Below are 24,218 nucleotides of genomic sequence, written 5' to 3'. Positions count from 1 at the left end.
GGATTTTGCATATTATTAGCACAATTGTCATCAAGAGAATTTATAGTAAAATCATTGCAATCATGCTTTTTTATTCGAGGAGTTATCATGAATCTCTTCATAAATTTCTTCATCATACTTTTCAGATTCACAAATTTCGAGCAAAGCTTCATAAAGATAATCTAGTGCACAAAACTCACTAGCAATTGGTTCATCATAATTGGATCTCTTAAAAAGATTAGCAAGCGGATGAGGATCCATAGATCTTAAGTTCTCTGTTTAGCAATAAATAAACAACTATTCCAATCAAACGAGCAAACGAGCCAAGTAAGACATAAAGCAAACGAAAAGACGAACAGAAGAAGGGCGAATAAAACGGCAAGGGTGAAGTGGGGGAGAAGAAAACGAGAGGCAAATGGCAAATAATGTAAATGCGAGGGAGATAAGTTTGTGATGGGTACTTGGTATGTCTTAACTTGAGCAAAGACCTCCCCGGCAGCGGCGCCAGAAATCCTTCTTGCTACGTCTTGAGCTTGCGTTGGTTCTCCTTAAAGAGGAAAGGGTGATGCAGCAATAGTAGCGTAAGTATTTCCCTCAGTTTTTGAGAACCAAGGTATCAATCCAGTAGGAGGCTCCTCACAAGTTCCACGCACCTACATAAACAAACAAAGAACTTGCAACCAACATGATAAAGGGGTTGTCAATCCCTTCACGGCCACTTGCGAAAGTGAGATCTCATAGAGATAAGATGATAAGATAAATATATTTTTGGTATTTTATAATATAGATGCAGAAAATAAAGATGCAAATAAAATTAGATTGGAAGCAAATATGATAAGAGATAGACCCGGGGGCCATAGGTTTCACTAGAGGCTTCTCTCAAGATAGCATAAGTATTATGGTGGGTGAACAAATTACTGTCGAGCAATTGATAGAAAAGCGAATAATTATGAGATTATATAGGCATGATCATGTATATAGGCATCACGTCCGCAACAAGTAGACCGACTCCTGCCTGCACCTACTACTATTACTCCACACATCAACCACTATCCAGCATGCATCTAGAGTATTAAGTTCATAAGAACAGAGTAACGCATTAAGCAAGATGACATGATGTAGAGGGATAAACTCAAGCAATATGATATAAACCCCATCTTTTTATCCTCGATGGCAACAATACAATACGTGTCTTGCAACCCTTTCTGTCGCTGGGTAAGAACACCACAAGATTGAACCCAAAGCTAAGCACTTCTCCCATGGCAAGAAAGATCAATCTAGTAGGCCAAACCAAACCGATAATTCGAAAGACTTGCAAAGATAACTCAATCATATAAAATAATTCAGAGAAGATTCGATTATTTTCCATAGATAAACTTGATCATAAACCCACAATTCATCGGATCTCGACAAACACACCGCAAAAAGAGATTACATCGAATAGATCTCCACAAGGGAGGGGGAGAACATTGTATTGAGATCCAAAAAGAGAGAAGAAGCCGTCTAGCTAATAACTATGGACCCGAAGGTCTGTGGCAAACTACTCACAACTCATCGGAAGGGCTATGGTGTTGATGTAGAAGCCCTCCATGGTGGAATCCCCCTCCGGCAGAACACCGACGACAGCTCCAAGATGGGATCTCGCGGATACAGAAGGTTACGATGGCGGAAATATTTCTTTGGTGGCTCCCTGGATGTTTTCGGGGTATGTAGGCTTATATAGGAGGAAGAAGTACGTCGGTGGCCGCCCGAGGGGCCCACGAGACAAGGGGGCGTGCCCTATAGGGGGGGCCTACCCTCTCGTGGCCGCCTCGGTTGCTTCTTGACTTGCACTCCAAGTCCTATGGATCATGTTCGTTCCAAAAATCACGCTTTCGAAGGTTTCATTCCATTTGGACTCCGTTTGATATTCCTTTTCTTCGAAATACTGAAATAGGCAAAAAAATAGCAATACGGGCTGGGCCTCCGGTTAGTAGGTTAGTCCCAAAAATGATAATAATGTGTAAAATAAATCCCATAAACATCCAAAACAAGTAATATAATAGCATGGAACAATCAAAAATTATAGATATGCCGGAGACGTATCAAGTTTGTTGACACAAGTGCTAGACCGGCAACACCTTCATCTTGAGTATGTTTTGAATAGGAGTGATAGCTTCTCTCGGAGTGATGTTTGGAGTCAGAGCCGGATACCCGTTCACCAACATGAGCTTGATGTCTTCGTTTTGTGTAGCTCTTTGATGATTTGTCCTTCCTTTTCGAATCATTGCTCCTCCGGGATGTTCTTCGTTCATAACGATCATCTCTACTCCTTCTCTCTCTTGGTGGTGATTCTTCTCTTCTACTTCTTCTCTTAGGTGATTCTTCTGTTCTCTTGTAGGGAGCCGTACACTCATTGGAATAGTGTCCGGGTCTTCCACAATTGTAGCAATTACGCTCTCGACTCGAAGATCTTTTGTCATTGTAGGACCTTGACTTGGAACTTCTTTCCTTGCTCCTACTCTTGTAGAACTTATTGAAATTCTTCACCATTAGGCTCAATTCTTCATTGAAGGTTTGTTTCTCACTTGATGATGTGGGAGCTTCACATGAGGCTTTGTAAGCACCACTTGACTTGTTGTGGAGCTCTTCCTTATCCTTGAGTGACATCTCATGAGCAATAATTCTTCCAATGACCTCCGTTGGCTTGATATTCTTGTAATTGGGCATCATTTGGATCAATGTGCACACGGTATCATATTTTCCATCCAAGGCTCTTAGGATCTTCTTGATGATGAATTTGTCGGTCATCTTTTCACTTCCTAAGCCGGCAATCTCATTTGTGATAAGAGCAATCCTAGAGTACATTTCAGCGACGCCTTCACCATCCTTCATCTTGAACTTGTCAAGTTGACTTTGAAGCACATCCAATTTGGATTCCTTGACGGAGTCGGTACCTTCGTGCATGTCAATCAAAGTGTCCCAAATTTCCTTTGCATTCTCAAGACGGCTGATTTTGTTGAATTCTTCGGGGCACAATCCGTTGAAGAGGATATCACAAGCTTGAGCGTTGTATTGAAGCATCTTCAACTCTTCCGCGGTAGCTTCACGGTTCGCTTCTCTTCCATCAAAGAATTCACCTTGCAAGCCAATACACATAATAGCCCATACGACAGGGTTATGTCCAAGAATATGCATTTTCATCTTATGCTTCCAACTAGCAAAATTAGTACCATCAAAGTAAGGACCTCTACGGTGATAATTTCCCTCGCTAGACGCCATACTCTCCTAGGTTGTGAAGCCAAGGCTATGACTACCAAAAGCTATGGAAATCAAAGCAAATGGAGACCAAAGCTCTGATACCACTTGTAGGATCGAAAGTATGTCTAGAGGGGGGTGATTAGACTACTTGACCAAATAAAAACTTAGCCTTTTTCCAATTTTAATTCTTGGCAGGTTTTAGCAACTTTAGCACAAGTCAAGCAATCAACCTACACATGCAATTCTAAAGTATAGTAGCGGAATTTAACACAATTGCATATGAAGGTAAAGGGAAGGAGTTTGAGGAGGCAAACGCAATTGGAGACACGGAGATTTTTGAGCCGTGGTTCCGGTAGGTGGTGCTATCGTACATCCACGTTGATGGAGACTTCAACACACGATGGGTAACAGTTACGCGAGTCCATAGAGGGCTCCACCCACGAAGGGTCCACGAAGAAGCAACCTTGTCTATCCCACCATGGCCGTTGCCCACAAAGGACTTGCCTCACTAGGGGTAGATCTTCACGAAGTAGGCGATCTCCTTGCCCGTACAAACTCCTTGGTTCAACTCCGCAATCTTGTCGGAGGCTCTCAAGTGACACCTAGCCAATCTAGGAGACACCACTCTCCAAGAAGTAACAAATGGTGTGTTGATGATGAACTCCTTGCTCTTGTGCTTCAAATGATAGTCTCCCCAACACTCAACTCTCTCTCACAGGATATGGATTTGGTGGAAAGAAGATTTGAGTGGAAAGCAACTTGGGGAAGGCTAGAGATCAAGATTCATATGGTAGGATTGGAATATCTTGACCTCAACACAAGTGTAGGTGGTTCTTTCTCAGAAAATATAAGTTGGAAGTGTAGGCATGTCCTGATGGCTCTCTCCAAGAGTGAAGAGGGGGTGGAGGGGTATATATAGCCCCCACACAAAATCTAACCGTTACACACAACTTACCAATCTTGGTGGGACCGAATTGAGAAACTCGGTCAGACTGATTCAGTAAATCTAGTGATCGTTAGGATTTTCGGTGGGATCGACATGCAACTCGGTAGGACCGATATGGTTAGGGTTCGGGCATAACGTAATCTCGTTGAGACCGATTACACAAATTCGGTGAGACCGATTTTGGTATTAAGCTAACCAGAGAGTTGGTTAGATAAACTTGGTGGGACCGATTCACTCATCTCGGTGGGACTGAAACGTTACGAAAGGGAAATAGAGAGTTTACATTGCAATCTCGGTGGGACCGGTCGCTCATCTCGGTGGGACCGAAACGTTACGAAGGGAAACAGAGAGATTACAATCCCATCTCGGTGAGACAGAGATCCCTATCAGTGAGACCGATTTGCCTAGGGTTTGTGGCAGTGGCTATGACATCTGAACTCGGTGGCGCATGATAGAAAGAATCGGTGGGGCCGAGTTTGACTTTTGGTTTAGGTCATATGTCGATGTGAGAAAGTAGTTGAGGGCTTTGGAGGATATCACTAAGCATTTTGAGCAAGAACCTCATTAAGCAACACCTCATCCCTCCTTGATAGTATTGGCTTTTCCTATAGACTCAATGTGATCTTGGATCACTAAAATAGAAAATGTAGAGTCTTGAGCTTTGAGCTTGAGCCAATCCTTTTTTCCTTAGCATTTTGAGGGGTCCACTTTTCTCATCCATGCCATGTCAATCATTGAGCTCTCCTGAAATAATTATCTTGGAATATAATTAGCTCAATGAGCTATATATTGTTAGGAATTACCAAAACCACCTAGGGATAGTTGCACTTTCACAACCCCAACTCCCCTCCACCTCCCCCTTCCCCACCATCGGTGAACCGTGACGGGGGTGGGGGGCGATGATGCTGGCAACCGGAGCGGGGACTCCCGGCCACGCTTTACCTCCTTGGAATGGGATGTCATGGGTTTGTACTCCAGGGAGCTCTTCAAGGATAGTGCACCACAGGGCAAGGAGGATGGAAAGGATGCCATGGCTGAAAAAGCTTCTGATCCGGTTGCTCCGGCTGCTCCCCCTGCTGGTACCCCTGTCTCTGGGGTCTACTCGAACCTGCCGGTTCGTCAGGGCTCCCCTTCTCTGTCGGGCATCGAAGATCTCCCCGCCTCCCCTCTGCGTGCCTCGGCTGGCACCATCCCCAAGCGCAAGTCCTCAGTCCGGAAGTTCTCGGCTCATAGCCGGGCCACCTCGAGCACCAAGCTTTCTGCGGCTGGGCTCTGTCATTGTCTGGATGATGATTTGGGGGAAGCGGCGGGCCAGGCCTCCCCGATGGTGGCGCGCTCTACTCCGCTTCGTGACTCTGGGATGCGGGTGGCTGACAAGGCCGCCCGTCGTGCAGCGGCCCGGGATCTTTCAGCTTCAGGTACTCTTCCAGCCCTCCCTATGCCAGTTCCTTCTCCTTCCTCCCCTGTTAGGCTTGTTTTGCCTTCGTTTTTGGATGATCACTTGACTAAAGTTCTTTCGGATGTGGGTATTTCGCTTGATCACAATGTTGGATCTCCTTCTTCCCTCCTTGCTTTAATCCGGGCCAATGAGGTGGCTCAGGCTGGGATTGCCAAAGCTAAAGAGCTTGTGGCGGCTCCTCCTACTCCTCCGGTTGTGGCTGAGGGAGGGGGGGAGCTGTTTGGAGGGGGGCTCGTGCTAATTCTTCTAACCCCCCATGTCGTTAAGAAGAAGGGTGCACCTAAATGTGTTAAAACCTTCTTGGCACCCTGCAAGTCGAGCGTGCGTATTAAGAACCTTTTGTTCAAATGAAAGCGCTTTTCTGGAATGTTAGAGGTTTTGGGGCTTGGGGGCGCTGGGACCAAATCAAAGACATTGTCAGGGGTGAGAATATTGATCTGGTCGGTTTAGTTGAAACCTTTAAACCCTCCTTCTCTCAGGAACTTTCTGCTGTTACGGGCATCGATCATTTTGAATGGAATTTTCTCCCCTCTTCGGGCCACTCGGGTGGTATTCTTATTGGGTCCAAATGTGACGTCTTTGATTTTGTTACCTTCGACCATGGCATTTTCTGGGCTAGCGCAGTTGTGTTTCACCGCCAACTTAATACACTTTGGGAAGTGATGGTAGTTTACGGCCCGGCAGATCATTCTCTTTCCCACTTATTCCTGGATGAAATCTCTAATAAGGTCGAAGCTTGCACCCTTCCCCTTTTAGTTGGTGGTGACTTCAACCTGTTGCAATATCCTTCTGATAAGAACACTAATAACTTCTCCTGGACTTTGGCAGATGCTTTTAATGACTTCATTAGCGCTTGCGCTCTTCGTGAAATGCCTAGGGTGGGATCTAGGTTTACTTGGACTAATCATCAGGTTTCTCCTATTCGTTCTATCTTGGACCGCGTTCTGATTTACCCGATTTTGGATTCCCTCTTTCCTCTTGCGTCTCTCAAATCAAGGCTATAGTTGGCTCGGATCATGCTGTTGGGGAACGTAGTAATTTCAAAAAAATTCCTACGCACACGCAAGATCATGGTGATGCATAGCAACGAGAGGGGAGAGTAATGTCCATGTACCCTCGTAGACCGTAAGCGGAAGCGTTATGACAACACGGTTGATGTAGTCGTACGTCTTCACGATCCGACCTATCCAAGTACCGAACGTACGGCACCTCTGAGTTCAGCACACGTTCAGCTCGATGACGATCCCCGGACTCCGATCCAGCAAAGTGTCGGGGATGAGTTCCGTCAGCACGACGGCATGGTGACGATGATGATGTTCTACCGGCGCAGGGCTTCGCCTAAGCTTCGCGACGATATGACCGAGGTGGAATATGGTGGAGGGGGGCACCGCACACGGCTAAGGAACGATCACGTAGATCAACTTGTGTGTCCTAGGGTGCCCCCCTGCCCCCATATATAAAGGAGGGAGGGGGAGGTGTGGCCGGCCCCCAAGGGGTGCGCCTGGAGGAGTCCTACTCCCACCGGGAGTAGGACTCCCCCCTCTTGCCTTGGTGGAGAAGGAAAGGGGGGAGGGGAAAGAGGAAAGGGGGGCGCCGCCCCCCCCCCCTCCTTGTCCTATTTGAACTAGGGGGAGAGGGGGCGCGCGGCCTGCCCTGGCCGGCCCTCCTCTTCTCCCTCATGGCCCATCTAGGCCCAATAACCCCCGGGGGGGTTCCGGTAACCCCCCGGTACTCCAGAAAAATCCCGGTTTCTCCCGGAACGTTTCCGATATCCAAATATAGGCTTCCAATATATCAATCTTTATGTATCGACCATTTCGAGACTCCTCGTCATGTCCTGGATCACATCCGGGACTCCGAACAACCTTCGTTACAGCAAAATATATAAACTCATAATGAAACTGTCATCGCAACATTAAGCGTGCGGACCCTACGGGTTCGAGAACTATGTAGACATGACCTAGAACTATTATCGGTCAATAACCAATAGCGGAACCTGGATGCTCATATTGGCTCCTACATATTCTACGAAGATCTTTATCGGTCAAACCGCATAACAGCATACGTTGTTCCCTTTGTCATCGGTATGTTACTTGCCTGAGATTTGATCGTCGGTATCTAATACCTAGTTCAATATCGTTACCGGCAAGTCTCTTTACTCGTTACGTAATGCATCATTCCGTAACTAGCTCATTAGCTACATTGCTTGCAAGGCTTATAGTGATGTGCATTACCGAGAGGGCCCAGAGACACCTCTCCGACAATCGGAGTGACAAAACCTAATCTCGAAATACGCCAACCCAACATGTACCTTTGGAGACACCTGTAGTACTCCTTTATAATCACCCAGTTACGTTGTGATGTTTGGTAGCACCCAAAGTGTTCCTCCGGTAAACGGGAGTTGCATAATCTCATAGTTACAGGAACATGTATAAGTCATGAAGAAAGCAATAGCAATATACTAAACGATCAAGTGCTAGGCTAACGGAATGGGTCATGTCAATCACATCATTCTCCTAATGATGTGATCCCATTAATCAAATGACAACACATGTCTATGGTTAGGAAACATAACCATCTTTAATTAATGAGCTAGTCAAGTAGAGGCATACTAGTGACTATATGTTTGTCTATGTATTCACACATGTATTATGTTTCCGGTTAATACAATTCTAGCATGAATAATAAACATTTATCATGATATGAGGAAATAAATAATAACTTTATTATTGCCTCTAGGGCATATTTCCTTCAGTCTCCCACTTGCACTAGAGTCAATAATCTAGATTACACAGTAATGATTCTAACACCCATGGAGTCTTGGTGCTGATCATGTTTTTCTCGTGGAAGAGGCTTAGTTAATGGGTCTGCAACATTCAGACCCGTATGTATCTTGCAAATCTCTATGTCTCCCACCTGGACTTGATCCCGGATGGAATTGAAGCGTCTCTTGATGTGCTTGGTCCTCTTGTGAAATCTGGATTCCTTTGCCAAGGCAATTGCACCAGTATTATCACAGAAGATCCTCATTGGTCCCAATGCACTAGGTATGACACCTAGATCGGAAATGAACTCTTTCATCCAGACTCCTTCATTTGCTGCTTCCGAAGCAGCTATGTACTCCGCTTCACATGTAGATCCCGCCACGACGCTTTGTTTAGAACTGCACCAACTTACAGCTCCACTGTTTAATAAAAACACGTATCCGGTTTGCGATTTAGAATCATCCGGATCAGTGTCAAAGCTTGCATCGACGTAACCATTTACGACTAGCTCTTTGTCACCTCCATATACGAGAAACATATCCTTAGTCCTTTTCAGGTATTTCAGGATGTTCTTGACCGCTGTCCAGTGATCCATTCCTGGATTACTTTGGTACCTTCCTGCTAAGCTTATTGCTAAGCACACCTCAGGTCTGGTACACAACATTGCATACATGATAGAGCCTATGGCTGAAGCATAGGGAACATCTTTCATTTTCTCTCTATCTTCTGCTGTGGTCGGGCATTGAGTTTGACTCAACTTCACACCTTGTAGTACGGGCAAGAACCCTTTCTTTGCTTGATCCATTTTGAAATTTTTCAAAACTTTATCAAGGTATGTGCTTCGTGAAAGTCCAATTAAGCGTCTTGATCTATCTCTATAAATCTTGATGCCCAATATATAAGCAGCTTCACCGAGGTCTTTCATAGAAAAACTTTTATTCAAGTATCCCTTTATGCTATCCAGAAATTCTATATCATTTCCAATTAATAATATGTCATCTACATATAATACCAGAAATGCTATAGAGCTCCCACTCACTTTCTTGTAAATACAGGCTTCTCCAAAAGTCTGTATAAAACCATATGCTTTGATCACACTATCAAAGCGTTTATTCCAACTCCGAGATGCTTGCACCAGTCCATAAATGGATCGCTGGAGTTTGCACACTTTGTTAGCACCTTTTGGATCAACAAAACCTTCTGGCTGCATCATATACAACTCTTCTTCCAGAAATCCATTCAAGAATGCAGTTTTGACATCCATTTGCCAAATTTCATAATCATAAAATGCAGCAATTGCTAACATGATTCGGACAGACTTAAGCATCGCTACGGGTGAGAAAGTCTCAACGTAGTCAACCCCTTGAACTTGTCGAAAACCTTTTGCAACAAGTCGAGCTTTATAAACAGTTACATTACCATTAGCGTCAGTCTTCTTCTTAAAAATCCATTTATTCTCAATGGCTTGCCGATCATCGGGCAAGTCAACCAAAGTCCATACTTTGTTCTCATACATGGATCCCATCTCAGATTTCATGGCCTCTAGCCATTTTGCGGAATCTGGGCTCATCATCGCTTCCTCATAGTTCGTAGGTTCAGCATGGTCAAGTAACATGACTTCCAGAATAGGATTACCGTACCACTCTGGTGCGGATCTTACTCTGGTAGACCTACGAGGTTCATTAGAAACTTGATCTGAAGTTTCATGATCAATATCATTAGTTTCCTCACTGATTGGTGTAGTTGTCACAGAAACCGGTTCCTATGATGAACTACTTTCCAATAAGGGAGCAGGTACAGTTACCTCATCAAGTTCTACTTTCCTCCCACTCACTTCTTTCGAGAGAAACTCCTTCTCTAGAAAGGATCCGAATTTTGCAACGAAAATCTTGCCTTCAGATCTGTGATAGAAGGTGTACCCAACAGTCTCTTTTGGGTATCCTATGAAGACACATTTCTCTGATTTGGGTTCAAGCTTATCTGGTTGAAGTTTCTTCACATAAGCATCGCAGCCCCAAACCTTAAGAAATGACAACTTTGGTTTCTTGCCAAACCACAGTTCATGAGGCGTTGTCTCAACGGATTTTGATGGTGCCCTATTTAACGTGAATGCGGCTGTCTCTAAAGCAGAACCCCAAAACGATAGCGGTAAATCAGTAAGAGACATCATAGATCGCACCATATCTAGTAAAGTACGATTATGACATTCGGACACACCATTTCGTTGTGGTGTTCCGGGTGGTGTGAGTTGAGAAACTATTCCGCATTGTTTCAAATGTAAACCAAACTCGCAACTCAAATATTCTCCTCCACGATCAGATCGTAGAAATTTTATCTTCTTGTTACGATGATTTTCCACTTCACTCTGAAATTCTTTGAACTTTTCAAATGTTTCAGACTTGTGTTTCATTAAGTAGATATACCCATATCTTCTCAAATCATCTGTGAATGTCAGAAAATAACGATACCCGCCGCGAGCCTCAACATTCATTGGACCACAAACATCAGTATGTATGAATTCCAACAAATCAGTTGCTCGCTCCATAGTTCCGGAGAATGGCGTTTTAGTCATCTTGCCCATGAGGCACGGTTCACAAGTACCAAGTGATTCATAATCAAGTGATTCCAAAAGCCCATCAGTATGGAGTTTCTTCATGCATTTTACACCGATATGACCTAAACGACAGTGCCACAAATAAGTTGCACTATCATTATCAACTCTGTATCTTTTGGTTTCAACACTATGAATATGTGTATCACTACTATCGAGATTCATTAAAAATAGACCACTCTTCAAGGGTGCATGACCATAAAAGATATTACTCATATAAATAGAACAACCATTATTCTCTGACTTAAATGAATAACCGTCTCGCATCAAACAAGATCCAGATATAATCTTCATGCTCAACGCTGGCACCAAATAACAATTATTTAGGTCTAAAACTAATCCCGATGGTAGATGTAGAGGTAGCGTGCCGACCGCGATCACATCGACTTTGGAACCATTTCCCACGCGCATCGTCACCTCGTCCTTAGCCAATCTTTGCTTAATCCGTAGTCCCTGTTTTGAGTTGCAAATATTAGCAACAGAACCAGTATCAAATACCCTGGTACTACTGCGAGCATTAGTAAGGTACACATCAATAACATGTATATCACATATACCTTTGTTCACTTTGCCATCCTTCTTATCCGCCAAATACTTGGGGCTGTTCCGCTTCCAGTGTCCAGTCTGCTTGCAGTAGAAGAACCCAGTCTCAGGCTTAGGTCCAGACTTGGGTTTCTTCTCTTGAGCAGCAACTTGTTTGCTGTTCTTCTTGAAGTTCCCCTTCTTCTTCCCTTTGCCATTTTTCTTGAAACTGGTGGTCTTGTTAACCATCAACACTTGATGCTCCTTCTTGATTTCTACCTCCGCGGCTTTTAGCATTGCGAAGAGCTCGGGAATAGTCTTGTCCATCCCTTACATGTTATAGTTCATCACGAAGTTCTTGTAGCTTGGTGGCAGTGATTGAAGAATTCTGTCAATGACACTATCATCAGGAAGATTAACTCCCAGTTGAATCAAGTGATTATTATACCCAGACATTTTGAGTATGTGTTCACTGACAAAACTATTCTCCTCCATCTTGCAGCTATAGAACTTATTGGAGACTTCATATCTCTCAATCCGGGCATTTGCTTGAAATATTAACTTCAACTCCTGGAACATCTCATATGCTCCATGACATTCAAAACGTCGTTGAAGACCCGGTTCTAAGCCGTAAAGCATGGCACACTGAACTATCGAGTAGCCATCAGCTTTTCTCTACCAGACGTTCTTAACGTCGTCAGTTGCATCAGCAGCAAGCCTGGCACCCAGCGGTGCTTCCAGGACGTAATTCTTCTGTGCAGCAATGAGGATAATCCTCAGGTTACGGACCCAGTCCGTGTAATTGCTACCATCATCTTTCAACTTTGCTTTCTCAAGGAACGCATTAAAATTCAACGGAACAACAGCATGAGCCATCTATCTACAACAAACATAGACAAGCAAAATACTATCAGGTACTAAGTTCATGATAAATTTAAGTTCAATTAATCATATTACTTAAGAACTCCCACTTAGATAGACATCCCTCTAATCTTCTAAGTGATTACGTGATCCATATCAACTACACCATGTCTGATCGTCACGTGAGATGGAGTAGTTTCAACGGTGAACATCAATATGTTGATCATATCTACTATATGACTCACGCTCGACCTTTCAGTCTCCGTGTTCCGAGGCCATATCTGTTATATGCTAGGCTCGTCAAGTTTAACCTGAGTATTCCGCGTGTGCAACTGTTTTGCACCCGTTGTATTTGAACGTAGAGCCTATCACACCCGATCATCACGTGGTGTCTCAGCACGAAGAACTTTCGCAATGTTGCATACTCAGGGAGAACACTTCTTGATAATTTAGTGAGAGATCATCTTAAAATGCTACCGTCAATCAAAGCAAGATAAGATGCATAAAGGATAAACATCACATGCAATCAATATAAGTGATATGATATGGCCATCATCATCTTGTGCTTGTGATCTCCATCTTCGAAGCACCGTCGTGATCACCATCGTCACCGGCGCGACACCTTGATCTCCATCGTAGCATCGTTGTCGTTACGCCATCTATTGCTTCTACGACTATCGCTACCATTTAGTGATAAAGTAAAGCAATTATAGGGCGTTTGCATTTCATACAATAAAGCGACAACCATATGGCTCCTGCCAGTTGCCGATAACTTCGGTTACAAAACATGATCATCTCATACAATAAAATATAGCATCACGTCTTGACCATATCACATCACAACATGCCCTGCGAAAACAAGTTAGACATCCTCTACTTTGTTGTTGCAAATTTTACGTGGCTGCTACGGGCTTTAGCAAGAACCGTTCTAACCTACGCATCAAAACCACAACGATAGTTCGTCAAGTTAATGATGTTTTAACCTTCGCAAGGACCGGGCGTAGCCACACTCGATTCAGCTAAAGTGAGAGAGACAGACACCTGCCAGTCACCTTTAAGCATGAGTGCTCGTAACGGTGAAACCAGTCTCGCGTAAGCGTACGCGTAATGTCGGTCCGGGCCCCTTCATCTCACAAAACCGCTGAGCCAAAGCATGACATGCTGGTAAGCAGTATGACTTGTATCGCCCACAACTCACTTGTGTTCTACTCATGCATATGACAATGACATCTACGCATAAAACCTGGCTCGGATTCCATTGTTGGGGAACGTAGTAATTTCAAAAAAATTCCTACGCACACGCAAGATCATGGTGATGCATAGCAATGAGAGGGGAGAGTAATGTCCACGTACCCTCATAGACCGTAAGCGGAAGCGTTATGACAACGCGGTTGATGTAGTCGTACGTCTTCACGATCCGACCGATCCAAGTACCGAACGTACGGCACCTCCGAGTTCAGCACACGTTCAGCTCGATGACAATCCCCGGACTCCGATCCAGCAAAGTGTCGGGGATGAGTTTCGTCAGCACGACGGCATGGTGACGATGATGATGTTCTACCGGCACAGGGCTTCGCCTAAGCTTCACAACGATATGACCGAGGTGGAATATGGTGGAGGGGGGCACCACACACGGCTAAGGAACGATCACGTAGATCAATTTGTGTGTCCTACGGTGCCCCCCCTGCCCCCGTATATAAAGAAGGGAGGGGGAGGTGCGGCCGGCCCCCAAGGGGTGCGCCTGGAGGAGTCCTACTCCCACCGGGAGTAGGACTCCCCCATCTTGCCTTGGTGGAGAAGGAAAGGGGGGAGGGGAAAGAGGAAAGGGGGGCGCCGCCCCCCCTCCTTGTCCTATTCGGACTAGGGGGAGAGGGGGCGCGCGGCCTGCCCTGGCCGGCCCTCCTCTTCTCCCTCATGGCCCATCTAGGCCCAATAACCCCCGGGGGGTTCCGGTAACCCCCCGGTACTCCGGAAAAATCCCGGTTTCTCCTGGAACGTTTTCGATATCCAAATATAGGCTTCCAATATATCAATCTTTATGTCTCGACCATTTCGAGATTCCTCGTCATGTCCTGGATCACATCCGGGACTCCGAACAACCTTCGGTACATCAAAATATATAAACTCATAATGAAACTGTCATCGTAACGTTAAGCGCGCGGACCCTACGGGTTCGAGAACTATGTAGACATGACCTAGAACTATCCTCGGTCAATAACCAATAGCGGAACCTAGATGCTCATATTGGCTCCTACATATTCTACGCAGATCTTTATCGGTCAAACCGCATAACAGCATACGTTGTTCCCTTTGTCATTAGTATGTTACTTGCCTGAGATTTGATTGTCGGTATCTAATACCTAGTTCAATCTCGTTACCGGCAAGTCTCTTTACTCGTTACGTAATGCATCATTCCGTAACTAACTCATTAGCTACATTGCTTGCAAGGCTTATAGTGATGTGCATTACCGAGAGGGCCCAGAGACACCTCTCCGACAATCGGAGTGACAAAACCTAATCTCGAAATACGCCAACCCAACATGTACCTTTGGAGACACCTGTAGTACTCCTTTATAATCACCCAGTTACGTTGTGATGTTTGGTAGCACCCAAAGTGTTCCTCCGGTAAACGGGAGTTGCATAATCTCATAGTTACAGGAACATGTATAAGTCATGAAGAAAGCAATAGCAATATACTAAACGATCAAGTGCTAGGCTAACGGAATGGGTCATGTCAATCACATCATTCTCCTAATGATGTGATCCCATTAATCAAATGACAACACATGTCTATGGTTAGGAAACATAACCATCTTTAATTAATGAGCTAGTCAAGTAGAGGCATACTAGTGACTATATGTTTGTCTATGTATTCACACATGTATTATGTTTCCGGTTAATACAATTCTAGCATGAATAATAAACATTTATCATGATATGAGGAAATAAATAATAACTTTATTATTGCCTCTAGGGCATATTTCCTTCACATGATCCACTCATTCTTGATGTGGGGCTGCGCTGCATGTCCTCTCGTCCTCGGTTCCAGTTTGATGCTTCCTGGCTCCTTATCGACGGCTTCCGTGATCTCCTTGGTTCTAGAATCTTTGCTCTCCTCTCGACTCATCATCGCTCTTTCAGTCCTATGGATGACTGGCACTTCTGCTCATACTCTTTGCGCAAGTTTCTGTGGGGCTGGTCTTGTAATCACGCGGTGCAAGAATGCAGAGACAAAGCGCTTCTCGTGGCTCAGATAGAGGCTTTAGATGCTCAGGCCGACTCTTCTGGTCTGTCTGATTTGGAATGGACCTTTCGCTTTTCCCTTGAGCAATCTCTGGTGTAGTTGCATCGTCTCGTAGAGGCTTACTAGCGTCAAAGGGGCATGATCAACTGGATGCTTAAAGGAGACTCCCCTACTGCTTATTTTTTTCCATTGCAAATGGTAGGAGGCGTAGATGCACGATTGATAGTTTACTGATTGATGGGGTCAGGGTTTCAGACCAAGCAATCATCATGAATCATATAGTCCAATTTTCTCCTCCCTCCTCTCTGCCAAACCTGATCAGGGCTTCAGGTTAGCTCTTGACTTTTGGGATCAAGGGGATATGGTATCCTCGGAGGAAAATAACGACCTTATGGTTCCTTTCTCTGAAGAGGAGATCTTTACCTCCATTTTCAAAGCTAACCCTAACCCTGCTTTCGGCCCGGACGGCTTTTCGATCCCTTTCTTCAAATCTTTCTAGCCCCAACTTAAGTATCTAATCTGTGCGGTTATCCAAGGATTTTGTTTGGGGACGGTGGACATCTCTAGGCTCAACTATGCGGCTATCTCCCTCATCCCTAAGATTAAGGGTCCGGAGCTCATTTCTCAATTTAGACCTATTGCACTTATCAATAATTTTGCCAAATTCCCTGCTAAATGCTTGGCCACTCGTCTTACCCCTGTGGCTCATCGTACCCTCTCACCTACTCAATCTGCTTTTGTTAAGGGGCGTTTCATTCTTGATGGGGTCCTTTGCCTTCACGAGATCGTCCATGATATTCACAAATCTAGTAGTAAGGCTGTCATTCTTAAGCTAGATTTCGAAAAAGCTTACGATTCAGTTAGTTGGGGCTTCCTAAGACAAGTTTTGTTAGCTAAAGGTTTTGATCGTATCATGAAGTTGATCATGGGCGGCCATACTACTATTTCGGTTAATGGGAAAGTTAACAATTTTTTTAAGAATTCTAGAGGCTTGAGGCAAGGGGACCCGACCTCTCCAATTCTCTTTAATTTTGTTGCGGATGCTCTAGCTAATATCTTGTCTAGGGCAGCGGAGGCCGACCACATTACTCCTGTTAGCTCCCATCTTATTCCACAGGGGATAACTCATCTTCAATATGCTGACGACACAATTATTATGGTGGAGCTCAGTGATCATTGCCTTGCCCACCTCAAATTCCTTTTGCTCTCTTTCGAAGCCCTCTCCGGTCTTAATATCAACTTCTCTAAAAGCAAGGTCATTATTACTGTTGTCTCGGATGACGAGGCGTTGCGTGTTGCTCGCCTCTTGAATTGCTCTCTTGGTTCCTTTCCTCTCAAATATCTTGGTCTCCCATTTCTTCCGACAAACTCCTTGCTAAAGACTTTGCTCCCACGGTGGCCAAAGTGGGCAAGCGTTATGCCCTGGAGGGGTAGATACAATACCCAAGCTGGTAAAGTTGCTCTGATTAATGCCTGCCTTTCTTCCCTTCCAATGTTCCTTATGGGATTCTATCTTCTTTCGATCGACACTCACGCTGGGTTTGACAAACATAGAGGTGCCTTCTACTGGAACGCGGCTGATAATAAACGCAAATACCGCATGATCCAGTGGGATTTGATCTGCAGACCCAAAAGCCTTGGGGGGTTGGGTATCATTAATACTCTTGTCATGAACAAATGTTTGATCATCAAATGGTGGTGGAAGATCATGTCCACCATCTTGGAAAAACCTCGCTGGCTTAACATTCTCAAAGCTAAGTATTTCCCTAACTCTAGCCCTATGTTTGCTCGTGCCTCCGGAGCGTCCCAGTTCTGGAGAGATTTTGTTAAGCTTAGGCCTACTTTCCAAAGTCTCGTCAATTTTGTCGTTCACAATGGCAGATCCACTAGATTCTGGCTCGATTGGTGGTGTGGCTCGACCACGTTGGCTATTGCTTTTCCTATTCTTTTTTTCTTACTGTCCTGACCTTGAGATCTTAATCTCTGAGCTCTCTTCCAATAACTAGGACCTGCAACTCCATCGCTCTCTCTCTCCCCTGAAGAGTTGGTGGACTGGCAGCGCCTTGTTGCCTTCTTCCTTGTGCTCTCGGAGGAGGAGGACTTGGTGGTGTGACCTCATTCTTCTTCTGGTCGCTTTTCGGTCAAATTGTTGTATGGTAAACTTATCTCGGGGTCTACTACTTCCAAATTCAAGTGGATCTGGAGGGCCCGTATCCCTCCTAAGATCAAGATCTTTCTGTGGCAAGCTTCTCGTGGGCGGCTTCCAACTGGTGACCAGATCCGCAAGCGCAATGGGCCTGGGTCGGATCGTTGCGCTCTCTGTGGTCTGAGAGAAGACACTATGCATGCTTTCTTCTCTTGTGTTTTGGCTAAATTATTTTGGTGCTGTATTAGATCTTGGTTGCAAGTCGCCTGAAGACCGTCTTCCTTCTCAGATCTTCGTCTCTTGGCTAATAATCTGGTTGGGGCCCAGAGGAGGATTTTCTGCGTGTGCTTTGCTGCGATGTGATGGTCTTTATGGACGACTAGAAACAAATTTACTATTGAGCATGTTTTCCCTGCTAAGCCTGCTGACTGCTTATTTAAAACTTGGGTGTTCTTGCAGCAGTGGAGATTATTGATTAAGGAGGCGGATAGGGATGTGCTTGATATGACGATTTCCAAGATCCGGGCTTCTGCTATCTTCCTATCTCCAACTCGTGTCGACAGTTAGGTGTTGCTGGCCCTATGTTGGCGTCTTTTGTCCCTCCGGCCTGCGTGCCGTGTACTGGCCTGGGAGCCATGTACGCTACTTTTTCTGCTCATTCGTGCTGGGTGATACTCTAAATGTTGTTTGTTTGTCCTTTCTGGTTGTTTAACTCTGACTGGTGGCTTTATTTATAAAGTCGGGCCTCGGCCTTTTATCTAAAAAAATGGTGTTCTAGTACATTGCTTTAATTGACTGGGCCTCTATCTCTTGGTTGGGGCGGCGAGACGGCTGTTTTGCCCCACTTTATCTATTATTTTGGTCCTACTTTCTTCTTTTTCCCTTTTTCTTTTGGAATTGATTTTGTGTACCTTCATGTGCATGAGGAGTGGCAAGCCGACATTAGGTCATGGGTGTACAATATCATTTTGTCAGAAAAAAATAGTGTCCAACTTTTCTAGAAACACAACAATACAGATGTGGCCGCTTACAAACACACATGCACGCTCACCATATGAACACACACGCACACACTACGTCTATAAACACTAACCTTTTCTCAAAAAGAGAAAGGGAAAAAGTCTCACTTTCATTTTCCAAAAAAAATCTTAAAAAATATATTCAAAAACTCCTCACTGTGGCCAACCAGCATGCGCCATGGGGCATAGCTGACTGTCCACCCTTTCACTCCGCCTTAATGTGTTTGATCTCTGAGAAACTTAAGCCGGAATGACAACTCGTAACTGACGGACATGTCATACCTCTGAAAGAATATCACCGACATCATATTAAGTCTAGGACTTGAACCCTGATGGGCAGACTCCATCACAAGAAACCTAACTATCTGAATATGCTCGTTTCGCAATAATAACTATATTAGTCATATATCAAAATTATGATATTAAAAAACTGTATGTCATGTATTTTTGACATAAATACAATTGTGCTTGCATGTACAAGGTCGTATGTTCAAGGAATATCAATTTCAACCATTTTTCTCTCTCCTTTCATAGCCTACAATTTTAGGTTTCAACCATCTTCCTACTGTTATTTCATCTCCGATTTTCTACTGGAAATGTAATGGCTCTTCTTAACCTTTTTTTCAAGAGTATGCCAAAGGCATATGTAACTTTATAGAAGGTAGAAATGTCATTTTTTGTTGTAGTTTCGCGCAAACATCTTGCTATATTACTCGAGCAGGAATTGTTGGTACAAGTGATGGATAATGGCATTAGATCATTTTGTTTTAGTACGCTGAAGACCCGTTGTGCTATACCGTGAGTTTGTATCGATGCTTTGGTATCTCATAATTATTTCTTACGTAGGAAACGACATCCCAGACGATAGTGAAGCTCTGATGGGTGACTTCGTCGATCTTTAAAGCTTTGTATAAGTCCGATTTGACCGTCAGTAGAGTGCGTGTGTGTGACGTGAGTGTGGGTGTATGCCACTATGCGTCCATATTGTAGTCGGTATTTCTAAAAAAATGTCTTTGGTTTTTATTCTTATGTTCCATAATCGCAGTTTTTTTTAACATAATACAGACACAAGCGCTCATATATACGCGTATACACTCACCCCTATGAACGCATACCCGCACACCTTATCCATATGACCACTTTCGAGAGACTGAGTTGGCATGTCATCTTGAGATTTTACGAAGTCATCGTAGGCGTCGTCGATGGGACCGTCTCCTTCCACCGAAAGCGTATCATCGGAAATCCTAAAAAGCGTGTCGTCAAAAATCCATCACCATTCTTTTAATCATTCAACCACATGTTGGTCGCTAATTGCAATTTCGAACACCAATTCTGAAAAAGTGAAAATCCTATCCACGATGGGGATGGGGTGTGTGCCCAAGTTTGCCTAGGCGGAGAGGCCATGGACCCATGGTTGTCCCGGGCCCAAGAAAAGTATCCTAGAGGACCAGAATCCAAGTTTTTCTTCGAAGGAGGGGGAAAAAACATCCTCGTCGTGTGGCTTCCCGGTGAGTTTGGTTCCTGGTTCGTTATCTGCCCACCGTCTCCCACCTCCGTCCACCGCCAGCCTCCATTTCCACGGCCAGCGCCACCAGGTGAGTTCACGGGGACTGAAGGCCTGCACTGCAATCTCCCAGCCCAGTATTCATCTCGTCCTCTGAAAATTCCAGCTGTTGCCTGCTTCTGCCGCCGCAGGAAAACGGGGCGCGGGCGGGCACCATGGAGCTCTGCTGCTCGGGCGTCGTAAGCGGCGGCGGCGGCGGCGTGGCCGGTGCAGGGACACCTCGGGCCCAGAAGTCCAGGACTTCTCCCGGGTTCCTGACCGCCCCGCCCAGGACGCGGCCGAGCAGCCGCGCCGGCTGCCGCCAGCTCGCGGCGCCGCCCTGCGGCGAACGCGTGGGCCGGCCCGGCGACGCGGGGAACGTCGTCCACATGCTCAGGTCAGCCGCCGCCGCCGACCCGGCGGAGGCCCTCGAGCTGTTCAGGTCCGTGGCGCGGCAGCCCAGGGTCGCCCACACCACGGAGTCGTGCAACTACATGCTCGAGCTGATGCGCGCGCACGGCCGGGTCGGGGACGTGGCCCAGGTGTTCGACCTAATGCAGAGGCAGATCGTCAAGGCCAATGTGGGCACCTTCTGCACCGTCTTCGGGGCGGTCGGCGTCGAAGGGGGCCTCCGGAGCGCGCCGGTGGCCCTGCCGGTGATGAAGGAGGCCGGGATTGCCTTGAACGCCTACACCTACAATGGCCTCATCTATTTCCTCGTCAAGTCTGGCTTCGACAGGGAGGCCATGGAGGTGTACAAGGCCATGGCGGCGGATGGTGTCGTGCCGACTGTCAGGACCTACTCCGTGCTGATGCTGGCGTTCGGGAAGAGGAGGGACGCTGAGACTGTTGTTGGGCTGTTGGGTGAGATGGAGGCTCGTGGAGTGAGGCCAAATGTGTACAGCTACACCATCTGCATCCGGGTTCTTGGACAAGCTGGGAGATTAGAGGAGGCGTACAGAATTCTTCGCAAAATGGAGGAAGAGGGGTGCAAGCCCGATGTCGTCACCAATACTGTCCTTATACAGATTCTCTGTGATGCCGGTCGACTTGCTGATGCCAAGGATGTATTTTGGAAGATGAAAGCGAGTGATCAAAAGCCTGATAGAGTGACCTACATTACTCTCCTAGACAAGTGCGGCGACAATAGTGACTCGCGGTCAGTAAGTGAAATATGGAATGCATTGAAAGCTGACGGGTATAACGACAATGTCGTTGCTTATACTGCAGCTGTCGATGCATTGTGCCAAGTTGGGAGGGTCGATGAAGCCTCAGGTGTTTTCGATGAGATGAAACAAAAGGGTATAGTACCTCAGCAGTATTCATACAACTCCTTGATATCTGGATTTCTTAAAGCTGATAGGTTTAACCGTGCTCTAGAGCTGTTCAACCATATGAATATTCATGGTCCTACTCCAAATGGATACACACATGTTCTGTTCATAAATTACTATGGAAAATCTGGCGAATCTCTGAAAGCACTTAAAAGGTATGAGCTTATGAAGAGCAAAGGGATTGTTCCCGATGTTGTTGCTGGTAATGCTGTTTTGTATGGTCTTGCTAAATCTGGGCGGCTGGGAATGGCAAAAAGGGTCTTCCATGAATTGAAAGCTATGGGGATTTCTCCAGATAATATCACCTACACTATGATGATCAAGTGTTGCAGCAAGGCATCCAATGCTGATGAGGCCATGAAAATCTTCTCTGAAATGATCGAAAACAGATGTGCTCCTGATGTTCTTGCAATGAATTCTTTGATTGATATGCTCTACAAGGCAGGCAGGGGAAATGAAGCCTGGAAAATCTTCTATGAACTGAAAGAAATGAACCTTGAACCCACTGACTGTACTTACAACACACTTTTGGCAGGATTAGGAAGAGAAGGTAAAGTCAAGGAGGTGATGCAACTGCTTGAAGGAATGAACTCTAATAGCTTTCCACCTAATATAATAACGTACAATACTGTTCTGGATTGTCTCTGCAAAAATGGGGAGGTGAACTATGCACTGGGCATGCTTTACAGTATGACGATGAACGGTTGCATGCCTGACCTTTCATCTTACAACACTGTGATGCATGGTCTTGTTAAAGAGGACAGATTGGATGAGGCATTCTGGATGTTTTGTCAGATGAAAAAGGTTCTTGCTCCAGATTACGCAACAGTGTGTACTATCCTCCCTAGTTTTGTGAGGAGTGGATTAATGAAGGAAGCTCTGCATACTGTTAAAGAATATATTCTTCAACCTGATTCTAAAGTGGATAGACCTTCGGTCCACTCACTGATGGAAGGGATACTGAAGAGGGATGGTACAGAGAAGTCAATTGAGTTTGCCGAAAACATAGCATCAAGTGGCATTCTTATGGATGATTTGTTTTTGTGCCCAATAATTAGGCACCTTTGCAAGAATAAGGAGGCTCTGGCAGCACATGAACTTGCCAAGAAGTTTGAGAATTTTGGTGTTTTGCTAAAAATTGGGTCATATAATGCTCTTATTTGCGGCCTTGTGGATGAAGACCTGATTGATATCGCTGAAGAGTTGTTCTCTGAGATGAAGAGACTCGGATGTGACCCTGATGAGTTTACTTACCATTTGATTCTCGATGCCATGGGGAAGTCGATGCGGATCGAGGATATGCTGAAAGTCCAAGAAGAGATGCATAACAAGGGATACAAATCAACTTATGTTACCTATAACACAATCATTTCGGGTCTTGTAAAATCAAAAATGTTGGACGAGGCTATAAACTTATACTACCAGCTGATGAGCGAAGGCTTCTCTCCCACCCCATGCACATATGGTCCTCTTCTTGATGGGCTGTTGAAAGATGGAAATGTAGAAGATGCAGAAGTTCTTTTTGATGAGATGGTGGAGTGTGGATGCGAACCCAACTGCGCCATCTACAACATTCTGCTCAATGGATATCGATTAGCAGGTGACACAGAGAAAGTTTGTGAGCTCTTTGAGAATATGGTGGAGCAGGGGATAAACCCAGATATAAAATCATATACAGTTGTCATCGACACCCTCTGCACAGACGGGCGGTTGAATGATGGCCTGTCTTACTTCAAACAGCTGACAGATATGGGACTTGAGCCTGACCTCATCACCTATAACTTGCTCATACACGGTCTAGGTAAATCTGGAAGACTAGAGGAAGCACTCGCCCTCTACGATGACATGGAGAAGAAAGGAATCGCCCCGAACCTGTACACGTACAACTCACTGATCCTCTACCTGGGCAAAGCGGGGAAGGCCGCGGAAGCCGGCAAAATGTACGAAGAACTGCTGGCGAAAGGCTGGAAGCCCAATGTTTTCACATACAACGCCCTTATCCGGGGGTACAGTGTTTCTGGCAGCCCTGAAAACGCCTTTGCGGCCTACGGTCGGATGATTGTTGGAGGGTGCCGGCCTAATTCGAGCACCTACATGCAACTTCCAAATCAAATGTTGTAACTGACAAGTTAGTTACTGTGTGAACTGCTTTCTGTATAGTCCTGTTCTATAATTGGGGAAATGATCAACCGTAGATAGTGATCAGCAGTGACGCATCTGAGAGTACTCCTAGATCGCATTCTGCACTAATGTACTCCCTCCGTTCCTAAATGTAAGTCTTTGTAGAGATTTCATTATAAACTGCATACAGATGTATATAGATGCATTTTAAGTTTAGATTCATTCATTTTGCTCCGTATGTAGTCCATTTAGTGCAATTTTTACAAAGACTTATATTTAGGAACGGAGGGAGTACGTACCATTTTTGCTGGCAGAAATTTATGCCATACGATACGCAGTTTACGGTGATCGTCTTCGCCCTCTTCGCTTTCAGTTTTTCTTCTTCTTTTGACTGCTTTTTCCCCAACTGCGATTGGTCATTTATATGC

At 45.2% G+C, this 24,218-nt stretch overlaps 1 protein-coding gene across 1 annotated transcript; it reads left to right on the top strand.

The window, feature by feature from the left end:
- Nucleotides 1–20,252: 20,252 nt before the first annotated feature.
- Nucleotides 20,253–24,012, top strand: LOC123091044 (pentatricopeptide repeat-containing protein At4g31850, chloroplastic). Its single transcript, XM_044512435.1, has 2 exons — nt 20,253–20,387; nt 20,488–24,012. The coding sequence occupies exon 2, from the start codon at nt 20,512–20,514 to the stop codon at nt 23,788–23,790; it is 3,279 nt and encodes a 1,092-aa protein (XP_044368370.1). The 5' UTR covers nt 20,253–20,387; nt 20,488–20,511; the 3' UTR covers nt 23,791–24,012.
- The last annotated feature ends 206 nt before the right edge of the window (nt 24,013–24,218 follow it).

This window comes from Triticum aestivum, chromosome 4B (genome assembly GCF_018294505.1).
Source record: "Triticum aestivum cultivar Chinese Spring chromosome 4B, IWGSC CS RefSeq v2.1, whole genome shotgun sequence".
NCBI classification, from domain to species: domain Eukaryota; kingdom Viridiplantae; phylum Streptophyta; class Magnoliopsida; order Poales; family Poaceae; genus Triticum; species Triticum aestivum.
This window is presented reverse-complemented; position numbering and strand designations above follow the sequence as displayed.

What these genes read in the sequence shown, in the direction of transcription:
- LOC123091044 (XM_044512435.1), top strand. Translation starts at nt 20,512, where the DNA reads ATGGAGCTCTGCTGCTCGGGCGTCGTAAGCGGCGGCGGCGGCGGCGTG.